General features: G+C 37.1%; 1 protein-coding gene across 4 annotated transcripts in view; it reads right to left on the reverse strand.

Annotated features, from left to right (window-relative positions):
• Positions 1 to 565: 565 nt before the first annotated feature.
• Positions 566 to 13,376, reverse strand: part of GRB10 (growth factor receptor bound protein 10) — a 148,746-nt gene continuing 135,935 nt past the window's right edge. For all 4 annotated transcript variants that reach the window (XM_075315044.1, XM_075315043.1, XM_075315042.1 and 1 more), the window contains 6 exons: positions 12,899 to 12,970; positions 10,648 to 10,764; positions 5,035 to 5,101; positions 4,829 to 4,916; positions 3,103 to 3,196; positions 566 to 2,793 (listed from right to left, as the gene is read on the reverse strand). In XM_075315044.1, coding sequence (XP_075171159.1) covers positions 2,647 to 2,793; positions 3,103 to 3,196; positions 4,829 to 4,916; positions 5,035 to 5,101; positions 10,648 to 10,764; positions 12,899 to 12,970 — 585 coding nt within the window. In that variant the 3' untranslated portion in view covers positions 566 to 2,646. The remainder of the gene's footprint in view (positions 2,794 to 3,102; positions 3,197 to 4,828; positions 4,917 to 5,034; positions 5,102 to 10,647; positions 10,765 to 12,898; positions 12,971 to 13,376) is intronic.

Raw genomic sequence — 13,376 nt, forward strand, 5'->3', positions numbered from 1 at the left:
ATGCAAAACTATTGAAGCACAAATCATCCAAAAACTGACAAATTCAATGGACGAGAGAGTTCAGAAGCTTCTTTCAAACAAGGGGTCCTATTTTCAAATGTAAAATCACCTAGAATTAAGTTTTTGACTTGAAAACTGTTTGATTTCATTTTGTAATAAGCTGATAATGCTTATAATTTCAGAATTGACCATTTTCTTTTTCAAAATAAAAATAAAAAGGTTGAAAACTCTGCTGTGCATAATAATTTGGAACATGCATTTTGAGTGCATTTTTGAGTGTATATTATTTTTAAAAATATACTGTTTTCATAGGCAGTTTAATCAAAAACATTTCAATTATACTCGAATAGTAGATGACTGGAAAATAACAATGACTGCAATTCATAAAGTTAATTTAGGAAAATATGAAAAAATATTTTTTGCATAATAATTTGGAACACAGTGTAGATTCATCATATATTTTCTATAAAACTTGGAGACATTAATTCCAGTACATATTCCATTTTACATAAGTAAAAACCACTGAGATTTAAAATACATTTTAAAAATTAAGATGAAATTCCAACTAAACAGTACAGCAAAGAAATGCAGTTATATGAAGAAGTGTACTACAGAAAAGAGAAAAAGGGGCTAACGATTTGCTAGTTGTGAAGCCATCAGAATAATACTCAGCTTTACATTAACAGTCATCATTAGAAAATTAGAGGCTAAACATTTATTAGATCAAGATGAAGTACAGGATATTAAAAAGGTCTATTCAGGTAATGTCTGTGTTGTGAGCAGAGGAATTCCAGACAAAATGATCACAAAAATATGCTTTGATGGAAAAGTATTCTCTAAAATCAGCAGGCATCTTTATTTGTAATCTTTCAGACTCATTCACAATAGGTTTAATATAGCAAGACAAACCTTCCTTGGCCACTCCGTAAATTTCACAGTCAAGTAACAGTACGTTTAATAAAGTCATTACTCTTTTAAAAACTATTGTTTCTTCATTGCGCCAAAGTGTATTTTTTTTTTTTTATTATACACCTTTCTTCACAAGTCACCTTTAGGCAACACAAAGAAAACTGCATTTAATACTGCCTTTAATTCCCCAAACGTAGGATGCAGAATAGACTGGTTGCCCATGTTCAAAAATAACACATTACCCTAATGACCAAATTCATTCACTTTAATCCAGAAAGGAAAAAAAAAACAAACAGCCTTATAGGAGAAGACTACTACAACTCTGGTGTGAACCTGAATAAAAACAAAAATGGCACAACATATTTTAGGCCTCATTTTCAGTAATGTGCATATAGTTTTATGATTTCACCACAATTTAAAAAACAAAAACAAAAAAAAAAACAAAGAAAAAAAACCCCGACATCAATGCCAGTGTCTGACATGGCATTCTGACCAACTTACAAAATACTGTACATTAGAAAAAGAAAAAAAAAAAAATCATAAAATCAAGTTTTTTCATTTTATAAGAGGCGAATACATGGAACAAAGTAATGGCAATGTGTTTTACAATCTAAAATACAGTGTTTCTATACTGTAGTTGCATGGTACAGCTGATATGTTTCACTGAAGCTTTATTGTCACAAGTGATTCCCAGGTTAATACCGTAGTCTTGCATTGCATTCTTCTGTAGCTCTTTTCTCCAGAGAATTTAAATGAGAGATTACTTACCATTATGTTTAAAAAAATCCCATCTTGTTATAAAAAGAATTCCCGTTTCTAAGAGCATCGTTGGAATAACTGAATTTTCCTCTTTGGCAATGGGAGCCTCAGAGAGGTTTACGTATTAATGGTCACAAATAAAGTCACAGAACATTGTTACTTTAGGTAGACTATTTTTCACAATTACCAGCCTGTTCTAAGTTTTCCATGATCGAGGCTAAATATGCCTGTACTCTTCCTGATAAAACAAGACTGAACTTAAAAAGTAGAGAGAAACTGCAGTTCAAACATTGATGCATAGTTATCACTTACAGACTCAAGCTTATTAGGACATATATAACAGCCATGATATTGGGGAGTGAGCAACGGGAAATAAGTCTTCTCCAGTCTGCAGAGAAGTTCTTCAAAAACATACATGCAGGTGGCAGGAGTTGAGCCCTGCAAGAATGCGGATGGTATTTTCTTCCCAGTAAATCCATTTTAGGTTATAGCATTTTACATATTACAGCACAGCAACTGCTGCTTAATTGAAAAAAATGCCAAACCAGCTCTTTTCAGAAGGCTGTAATCCATTTTTAAAACGCAGGAGTGCAAAAATGTATTTTAATAAAAAAAAATTAAAATAAGTAAACAGATCAGTCTTAATTGTCAAGATTATTCCAGGGCAAAAAGTCCTCATCCCCACCCTCCCACTTGCTAAACTATCTCCCACATCCACCCAACCCTAATATTGTTGTTCAAGGCTTGTTACTGGTGAGCAGCCCAATCTTCAAAGATGGCAGATATTTTGCCGCTTATTTCTGAGACTACTCGAACAAAGCTGAATTTACAAGAAACCAGCCACTTGTGATAAGTTGGCACCGGCTGGATAGATCCAGAGTTACAAGGTGCATTTTTAAAATCAAGTCCCCCCCCCAATAGGACTGAAACCCAGCCCATAGTCAATGTTCCACTTTATTCAAACAGTCTTGTCGGAGGTCATAAGGCCACTCTGATACAGTGGTATTTAAGTTTGCATGGCAGAACTCCTTTGTTTAGCTGATAAAACTCAACAAGTTGAATTAAATCTGTAAATTTGGTATTGCCATCGTCTAGGCTAAAGAACATCTGCCCATCGTCTTCACACTAAAAAGGTAAAAAGAACAAAAAATGTATAATGAAGAGTTATCAAATGAATATCAGAACTTTTATACAGAGATTTAGCAATGCATACCACATTTCCAACATACAATCTCAGCAATGAACATTAGGTAGTAACCAAACTATTGTATTTTATTATAATACATTATGCTAGTAAATCAAATTACATTAAATACAACAATAGACGTAAACCACATGATTTATTATGCTATATTAAAAATATTTTATGATATATACATTAACGTATATTATGACTAAATAAAAATGTATAAAACCTATACTTTAAATACTCACCGGTAAAATCTGGAAATGCTTAATCTTCTGGTGATGACACAGTGTAAGTACAAAAGCCTTTAGATTACTCTGACTGTCTCGAAGTAGAAAAAGTCTGAAAGCGTAAGATGGTTACATATAAAGATGGTCATCCCAATAATAAAACCTAGGCATGAATGTACTCTAAACTAACTGTAAAAGAATGATCAAATATGAGAATAATCTAAAAAAAAAAAAAAAGTCAGTGACAGCGTGATTTAAACGGCCAGATTGTGTAACGCACACTTACTTGCCGCCATTGGAAGCCCCGTGACGTGATCACCTGGAGTCGATGGTTGCCATGGTAGCACAGGGTCATGTGATGACTCCTGTGCTATTAAGACTCACTTCCTGTTTCAGCCAGCAGAGCGCTTGCTGTTACAAGAGTAGCATTTCTCCTGTTCTGAGCAGCTCTTAACGGGAGAAATGAATGAGCAATCAGACTGCTGATCCTTCTAGTCTATTAGGGGGACTAGTAAAAAACAAAAAAAAAAATCACCTCCCATTTGTCTCATTGACAATTGAAGGGTTAAAAAAAAAATAATATAATTTAATATATAATATATACACACATTTGGTATCACAAAGTTCAGAAATGCCCAATCAAAATATAAAATAAATTAAACTGTAAACGGCGTAGTGAAAACAAACAAAAAAAAAATGTAAAACGCCAAAGTTAAAGTTTTTTGGTCATTGCAAATTTTGCACAAAATGCAATAACGAGCATCTGCGCAAAAATGGTACTGTTAAAAACGTCAGCTCAAGTCGCAAAAAATAAACCATCACTGAGCCCCAGATCTTGAAAAATGAGAACGGTACAGGTTGCGGAAAGTGACGCAAAAAGTGCACCACTTTTTTTGGACAAAACTTCTGAATTTTTTTAACCCCTTAGATAAAAATAAACCTATACATGTTTGGTGTCTACAAACTTGTACCAAACTGAGGCATTGCAGCAACATATCAGTTTTACCATATATTGCACATTGAATAAAATATCCTAAAAACAAATGTGCAATCACTTTTTGCAATTTTTCCGCACTTGGAATTTCTTTGCCGTTTTCCACTATATGGTAAAACTTTTGGTTTCATTTAAAAGTATAACTCGTCCGGCAAATAAGCAAGCCCTTACATGGCAAGACTGAAGTTAAAGAAAAAAACAAAAACAAAAAAGCGCCCAGGGGTGAAGGGCTTTTTAATATCACCACTAAAATGTCAAGGGTCTGGAAAATGTAATTAATGATCAAATATTGGGTCAAATATTTATAAGTGATAAGAGTGGGACAACGGAAATGTACAAACTATAAATCTGAGTCAATTAAAAGTATTTCCATCCAAAATATAAAAAACAACAACATAATAGAAAAATAAATAAATCAAGACATTAGAATAGTCATTTTCTCTATTAAGGTTGTTTTTAGTAAAAAATTTTTTGATAAAACAGTGGCCAATTGCTTGCAAAAGGGAATAAATGCCCATGGCTTGTACTAATTGATTAGGCTTTTTTCCGTTTATTGGATCCAATGTAATTTTAATTGTATCTTAAAAAAGAAAAAAATATAAATTAATGATTTCAAACACTGCAGAGTATTTCCACATATACATTAGCATGCACACGCCCTCTCCCTATTCCAACATTTCATCATGAGTTTCTTGACTGGGGTAAGAAAAACAAGAATGGCTGCAAAGTAATACAGGCACTTTTCCTTACCCATCCACAAGCCCTTGTTGCTTAATGATAGTCTGTGATTCTTCTCTAGGTATTCTACCATGGAACCAAGGTTGTGTCCTATGGATTACTATTAAAACAGAAATCATTTTTTTTTTACAATTTTAACCCTTTATACCAGAAGATTAAACTTTATTGTCATCAAATAAACAAAAACCCAAGTAAGGAGCAACATTTTTTCCTTTCACCTGTGCTGAGAGTAGATGGATGAAGAGGACTTTGGTTTCCCAAAACATTCATACGTGAGCTTCGCTTCTACAAAAAAAAAAAAAGAAAAAAGAAAAATTATAATATATCAGAAGTGTTTTACAATTATAAAACAAATAAAAAAAAACCCAAAAAACTACACACTTCCCTTGCTAAAGGACTTTTTTTTAAAATAGAAGGTTCTATCAATAGGTCATGAATACCATAACTTCTGGCCCTTCCAGAAATAGCCGAGTGGTGAACTTTGACTAGAAGACTGCTGGAGAAAGCGTTGAATGGAGCTGGGAAATAGCAGGCTGACCTCCACGCCTTTGAAGTGGGGCTCTGTTCTCAAGATGAGGAGGTTGGACCCCAGCAATCAGCAATTTAAGCTGCCTACACAATGCTATTTTGGAATAACCCTTTAAAAGCCCAGAATTGAGGACTTTTTCTTGAAGCCTTTTTTCTATGAAATCCCTGGTTACAAGAGGAACTGCTGGACTTATGTGCTAAGGTACAAGCGCTGCAGCTCCAATCAAGAAAAAAAAAAAATTCCGAAATACAGATGTCCATTACTACTTTGTCACTGGATTTATGCAACCCTATCTGAGCTGAGTGGCATAATATAACGAGACTGACCATCATGCGAATCAGGCAAATAACAGGTGGGCCACATTGCCAGACACTGTTCACAGTATCAGCATCCTCAGAACAAGATTAGTTAATAGCTGTGACTCACTGCTAAAGTCACTTCCTCCAGCATGACACATGCTACTTCCTGCCTGCGCAAGCTTTAGGCTGGCATCGAACAGGGAACATCTGGCAGAGCGAGGATGTTACTTCGTGCTGGAGAGAAGACATAAGCCGCAGTGGATGAGGGAGCCTGGAAATTGTGAGTATCAGTTTTTTTTTAATTTTTTTTGTGGACCGATTGTCATTATACTGTATGGGAAGATCATCATAATACATGACTTTGTGTCCGTCCATCCGTCAAACTGCTTGCGGCGGATCATACTGCGCAAATGGAAGAATGTGGAATCATTCTGTATGTGGACATTTTGGGGACATCACTCTATGGGAGGCATGGAAGGAGTATTAGTGGGCTACAACACTAAGGGTCCTGCTCTTCAGCTTTAGGTGATTTTAATTCTTTATTTGCAGGTTCCTGTCTGCCTATAAATTGGAGGAGTTTTTTTTCTGCCCAAAGAGGTATTCGAGTAGGCAGGGACCAAACAATAAGGTCACCTTGGCGTAGGCTGTTGGGCTCACATAAATATGGCCATTTTTGTGTGCCAAGTATCTAAATTTTTATACGTTTTTCATAGCAGTAATGCATGTCTATATTCATTGCTACACATCTTAGCACTACAGAGTGTCTCCTTTTTGATACTATGCTTCATGCTCAGAAAGCATTTACAAAAAGTGCATCCAGCTCACCTCTGTTTAGGAGACCATCATCTGACCGTGCAGGGATCTGAATGGAGTCAGCCCTTTGGTATCCACAATTCAAATGAAAAAAGTCGATCCAGCACAGTTCCAGTAGATAAAATGTCCTGTGCCGTATGTTTTTATTCTGGATTCATTGTGAGATGTGTTGAGACTGAGCAAGGACAGTTAGTCTGAAACGCGTCCTCGCAGCATGGCATAATGGACTTTTAATGTTTTTCCAATAAAGGACTTTTAATTTTATCTACTGGAACTGTGCTGGATCGACTTTTTTTATTTGAATTATGCTTCATGCTCAGTATGCACCTGTTCATCTTAGAAAGTTAGGAAATGCAATCAGTTTTTTTTTAGTAAGTGCATAATGACCAAAGTGCCGCAATACATATCCCCCTGACTTAATTGGGGGTATTCTCTCCTGTGACTGTGCCTATCTGCTATGGAGTCTCATCAAGCACATTAATGCAATAAAGAAGCATGGAGGGCCATTATAAGGAATCACAATTGGTCGTGCATTATTATAATGAGGCACACTACAGTACGATTATACGGAAAGAACAAGAGGCATTAATATAACACAAACATCCCCTGTGATTTCTTATAAGTAGATACAGAATTATTAGTGTTAATTATTTTTTTTGGGGGGTGAGCCGAGTTGGTGGAGGAGGAGTGGTATAAACAACAACAAAAAAAAAAAGATAAAAGGAAAAACATAAATAAGATCAACGCAAACTTCCAGGCGAGAATCACTGTATGGTGGTAATATCAGTCCTAGTACAGTGGTTTTGGTTATGACTGCTGTATATGCTGGAAATATTTGATTATGATGTGGTGGTATTTGTTATTCTATGCTCCCAAGAGAAGCTTTTGATGCTGCAGCATTTCTGCACATATTACCGTATTTTTCGCTTTATAAGACGCACCTGATTATAAGATGCACCCCCAAATTTGGTGAAGGAAAAGAGAATTATCTTTTTTAATGTTAAATGGGGCCATCTTATAATGCCAGTGTCCGTCTAACAAATCATATAGGGTATATGTCCCTAATAGCCCTCCATCCTAAAATTAGCCCCCCTTAATCTGGATATGGCCCCCTTATATTGAATGTAGCCCCCTTGTGCTGGGACACGTCCCCCTGTGCTGCCCATGGCCCCTATAGATGGTACACCTCCCCTGTGTTAGATATGGCCTCCATGTGTGCCGCCCATGGCCCCTATAGATGGCACACCTCCCTTGTGGTAGATATGGCCCCCATGTGTGCTGCCCATGGCACCTATAGATGGTACACCTCCCCGGTGTTAGATATGCCCCCCATGTGTGCTGCCCATGGCCACTATAGATGGCACATATCCCCTGTGTTAGATATGCCCCCCCCATGTGTGCTGCCCATGGCCACTATAGATGGCACATCTCCCCTGTGTTAGATATGCCCCCCATGTGTGCTGCCCATGGCCACTATAGATGGCACATCTCCCATGTGTTAGATATGCCCCCATGCTGCTGCCCATAATAAAATAAAAAAACACTCTTTCCTTACCTTCTCAGCGCTGTCCCTCCGTGTCTCCCACCTCGCAGTTGAGCTCCGGCTCCCTTACTTCCTGGTTCTTGCTGCCGGTCATGTGATCGGCATGGCAGAGTGATATCATCTCTGCGTGCCTTATCACAAACAGCAGCAGCAGGAGACCGGGAGATCAGCGCTGGAGGTAAGTAAAGCTTTTTTTTATTTTACTATGGGCAGCAGCACGGGGGCCATATCTAACACAGGGGGGATCATGTGCGATCAAAGGAGGGCGCAGGCAGATATAATATGCACCGCTTCCCCAGCCCCTCAACGTGATGCAGTTTCAGCATACATACATACATACATACACATATATACACACACATACATATACACACACACATATATATAATATATATATATATACACACATACACACATACATACACACACGTATACACATATACATATATACACATACATACATACATACACCTATACATATACACCTATACATATACATACATACACATATACATACATACATACATACACATATACATACATACATACATACACACACACATACATATACACACATATACACATACATACACACACACATATACACACACACATATACACACATATACACACATACATATACACACATACACATACATATACATACAAATATACATACACATATACACACATACATACATATACACATACACACACACACACATATATACATACATACACACACACACACACACATACATACATACATATACATACATACATATACATACATACACACACACACACATACACCCCCCCCATGTATTCGGTTTATAAAGACGCACCCCCTACTTTCCCCCAAAATTTGGGAGAACAAAAGTGCGTCTTATAAAGCGAAAAAATACGTTATGTAAGTTAGGGTACTTGCTTCAGTGATTTTTTTTTTTAAACGTGTTTTTATCAAGATTTTGCTCATGCAGTTTTACCTCTTTTTGGCTTTGTCAGGTCTTAAATTAAACTATCGTATTTTTTGGACTAAGACGCACCGGACCATAAGAGGCACACTGGTTTTAGAGGAGGAAAATAAAAAATTTTAACCAAAAAATGTGGTCATGACACACTGTTATGGGGCGAGGATCTGCTGCTGACACTGTTATGGGGGTAATGTCTCCAAATACTCTACTAAGGTACCCCATTCTGGTAACAATCCTCCTGCCTTGTATATGATCCTACTCATATACCCCCATCCATCCTGCTCATATACCCCCCCATCCATCCTGCTCATAATATACCCCCATCCATCCTGCTCATAAAATACCCCTATCCTGGTAAATGGCCTGTATCCTGTGGCACAGAAAAAAAATAAATAAATAAACGTTTATACTCACCTTTCCTCACTCCCTGCAGCACCTATCAGCTTCCTCTCTGTCTCAGCTGTCACGGTCAACGCCGTCACCGTGGTCTGCAGCATTGCGATATCTTCCTGTCTGTGTCGGTCAGCTGATCTGTGTGGACACTAATGGCGCGCACAGCTATGACGTCATCGCTGTGCTCACCGCTCTCTACGCAGATCAGCTGACCGGCACAGACAGGAAGACATTGCGATGCTGCAGGGGGACAGCTCCACACACTGACGGGTGAGTACACTGATTCACTGCACCCCGCGCTGATAATGATGCACGGAGGGCAGTGAATACAGCCGCACATGATCACTCCAGGCTGTAGTTGCCAGGGGTGATCATGCGGGTCGGCTGTTAATTATGCGCACCCCCTGCCCACCTGTCAGCACTGGCTTTAGCGCTGAGAGATGATGAGCGGGAGGATGGGCGTGCATATGAAATGAGCGGGCCCACGTGGTCACGGCAGGCTGCTTACAGCCTGCTCGTGCCCCTGATGACCAGCTCCACCGCAGCACCCTCATTCCCCACAGCCACATTCAGACTATAAGACGCAGCCCCCACTTTCCCCCAACATTTGGGGGGAAAAAAGTGCGTCTTATAGTCCGAAAAATACGGTACTTTGTTTTCTATATTTCTTAATATTTTGCTGTGGATGACATGTTTAGTGCGTTTCAGCACCTGAAACTAGAAAACACATGTGGTAAAATCCACAGGTAACAAAAGGCATCTAATGCAATTCGATGGAAAATACACATATAAAATGCAGTGTACTAGCAAGACAAAATGACACATTGCGAATCTGAAACAAGCTCCATAGGTCAGTTACTGCTGCATCACAAAAATAACACTCACAATGGGCCTCAGACTTCTTTAAATCCCACCACTTTGCTAGAACTTTAAGATGCTACATATTTTGTACAACAAAAATACCAATCATCGAAAACTCATTAAAACACTCATCGTAAGAAGTAAGTGTTAAGAAATCTTATTTAGCAGTATTCTTGGAAATATAGGTCTTGTAGTAGATCTTTATTTCCTCCAGTCTGGGGAAGGGGTCGGGGACAGCTTAAGCCGGTGTGCCAAGATGCCAAGGCTCAATTTTAGCCCGTCCGTCCCTGAATAATAGGTTCGCTATAAATTTGTTTTTTTTATGCACTTACCACTAATTGTTACCCTTTTTAGGACAAGCACAGTGATCTGTATTATTGTACCATTTCACCATTTTGAAAAAGGGGTTCAACATTTACCCTCCATGCGTGACCTTCTTCCACAGCGGCACTTTGTGCTTCCAAAGGATTTTCAATAACTCTTCCTGTCTGTCCAGAAAAATCCATTGCAACTAAGCAATTTTCTGATACACTTCTCTGAAACAAGAAGATTAGGAATTTTATTGAAAAATGTATTCAACTTTAATATTTACAATATATCAAATACACCCCAAAAGGTAAAACTGCTACACCTACTTTAACCCCTTCCTGATATTTGATGCAAGTATATATGTCATAGTTGTGAAGAGGTAAAAATGGCAAACTTACGTCATGGCAATCATGCAGGCACAAAAAAAAAAAAATTAAATTAAAATTACCCACATGATTGCCGCTGGGAACTGCTTGCCCGAGCCACCCCCGCAATGTTTTCACAGGGGCCCGATTGACCTCTGTTTTCCATTAAAACAAACAACCTCCGAATTTGCCAGCTACAGGAGCATAGTCTAAAAGGCGATCTCTCAGTGTCAGGTGTAATGCATTGCAATGTATTACTCTAGTAACTACATTACACCAGTAATGGGGACCAAATGGGAGAAAAAAATATTGTAATATTTAAAAAGAAGTTAAAAAATAAAAATCATGAAAAAAAGAAAAATAGAATTCATATAGTGCACACACAACTATATAAAGGGAAAAAAAAAATAAATAACTAAAGTACACATTTGGTAGCCGCATCTAGAAGGTCATGATCTATTAAACTGTCAGGCTATTTAACCACTTCAGTGAATACATTACAGAATTCTAAATAAACCCCCCTACCCCCCAAAAAAATTAAATTATTTTTATCATGGAATAAAAAAGGAATCAAAGTTGCATGTAAATAAAAATAATACAGCTGAAAAGGTAGTCTTGTCCAGCAAAAATAGGACCCTCCCCTCAGTTGGAGAAAAAAAAAAATATGTTTAAAAAGCATCAAAATTAAAACAAATAAATAATGTGGTATTGTAATTGTGCTGAGCCAAAGATTAAAGCAGTCTTAACAGTTTGACCACACAATGAACGGTGTAAACACATTCCTGAATTGCCATTTCATGTTCATTCTGCCTCCCAAAACTCACTAGAAAGATCAAAAAATATTGCTCCCGAAAACGGTACAAATAAATCAACCAACTCATCCTGCAAAAAAGCCCTCACGGGATTGCAGAAATAAAGACAAATTATAACAATGAAACTATGGCAGTTCGTTTATTTTTTTTTTAACAAAAAAAATTTACTATTTTAATCTATCGTAAATTGCAATGACCTAAAGAATAAAGCTGCCTAATGACTTATACCACATGAAGAATGACTTAAAAAAATAAATAATTAAATAAAGCAAATCTTGACCTGCTGTTGATTTGTTTATTGAGCCTCCTAAAGATCACAGTAACGACCCAAGTCTCCACTCATATGTTGGTTTTCACATAACTTAATACAAAGGCTCTAGAAAAGCGCTATGGCAGTGAAAATGTGAAACAGTTTGCGTGTAAAAGTAGCAAAGCATAAAAAAAAAATGATACAAGTCTGGTATCACTACCTGTACTGACTCAGAATGAAATAGTCATATCACTTTTGCTGCACAGTGAACAGAGCAAAAAAATTAAAAACAAGTTAAATTGCTGGTTTTTGGTCATTCTTAATCTACAAAATCAGAATAAAAAGGCGTTCAAAAAAATGATGTTCCCCAAAATAGTACCAAAAAAAAAAAAAAATCCATCATTACAGCCATGTTTGCCAAAAAAATAAAAAAAAGAAGCAGAATATTGCAATGTAAAAACTAATTATTTATTTTATATATCTAATTATCTATATAGTCCTGTCTATTAAGCCCTGCCGTGTGATTGAATAGTAGGTTCTTATGACTCCGGGCATCACCAAGTTCAGGAGACATTTCGCAATAAATCGTGAGGTTCATTTTTACCTTTGTGTAACTAACAAATTTATAGCTTATAAAAAACCCAAAAAATATTTTTAAAACACTAAAACATGTTATAATTCCATGTTCCAATATTATAAAATTCTGTGAGGCAACGTGGAGTTCAAAATACTCACTACACCCCTAGATGACTTCCTTATGTACTAACTTTTCCAATATAGGGTCACTTGTGATGTTTCTACTGATCTGGCACCTCAGGGTTCTACTCGCTGAAGTAACAATCTATTCAAATGGATGGGAGTTGGGCCAGAATAGGGATTCTAGAATAAGAGGTTTTTTTCTAATATCTAACTGTAATGAGTACTGGCAACCTACTGGTGCAGAGAAGCTTGTGTGCAAAGTTTTCTGTAGTGGAATTCTATAGTTCTGATAAAGCAGCATGCCGTACTGTAAAGAAAATTAAAAACCATTAATACACATTTTTTTCCAAACAGTTTAGTAATATTTTATTGTTTACTTTCTAATAAAACTAAGAAAAATGCATGTACATCACTTCATATGATTAGAAACCACTTCTATGGTGCTGGCTATTAAAGTGGTGACCAAGCAACATGAGACGTACTTTGTTATCCAAACGTAGATTGTACAACTTACTAATGTACTTTAATTCTGAATACTTCACTGTTAGCTAATGAACTGAAGCAGGCATCCAGCCTGGCCATTTATTGAGCCAAGTCCGATCCAGTCTGCATGAATGCAGAAACCGGAATTAGAATATATCACTTGGGGTGGGGTGAACCCCCCAACCTCTCCTCTCAAGTGAGATCAAGATTTTGTGTTTAGAATTTTTAAA

The sequence above is a fragment of the Anomaloglossus baeobatrachus genome, chromosome 6, assembly GCF_048569485.1.
Source record: "Anomaloglossus baeobatrachus isolate aAnoBae1 chromosome 6, aAnoBae1.hap1, whole genome shotgun sequence".
Lineage (NCBI taxonomy): Eukaryota > Metazoa > Chordata > Amphibia > Anura > Aromobatidae > Anomaloglossus > Anomaloglossus baeobatrachus.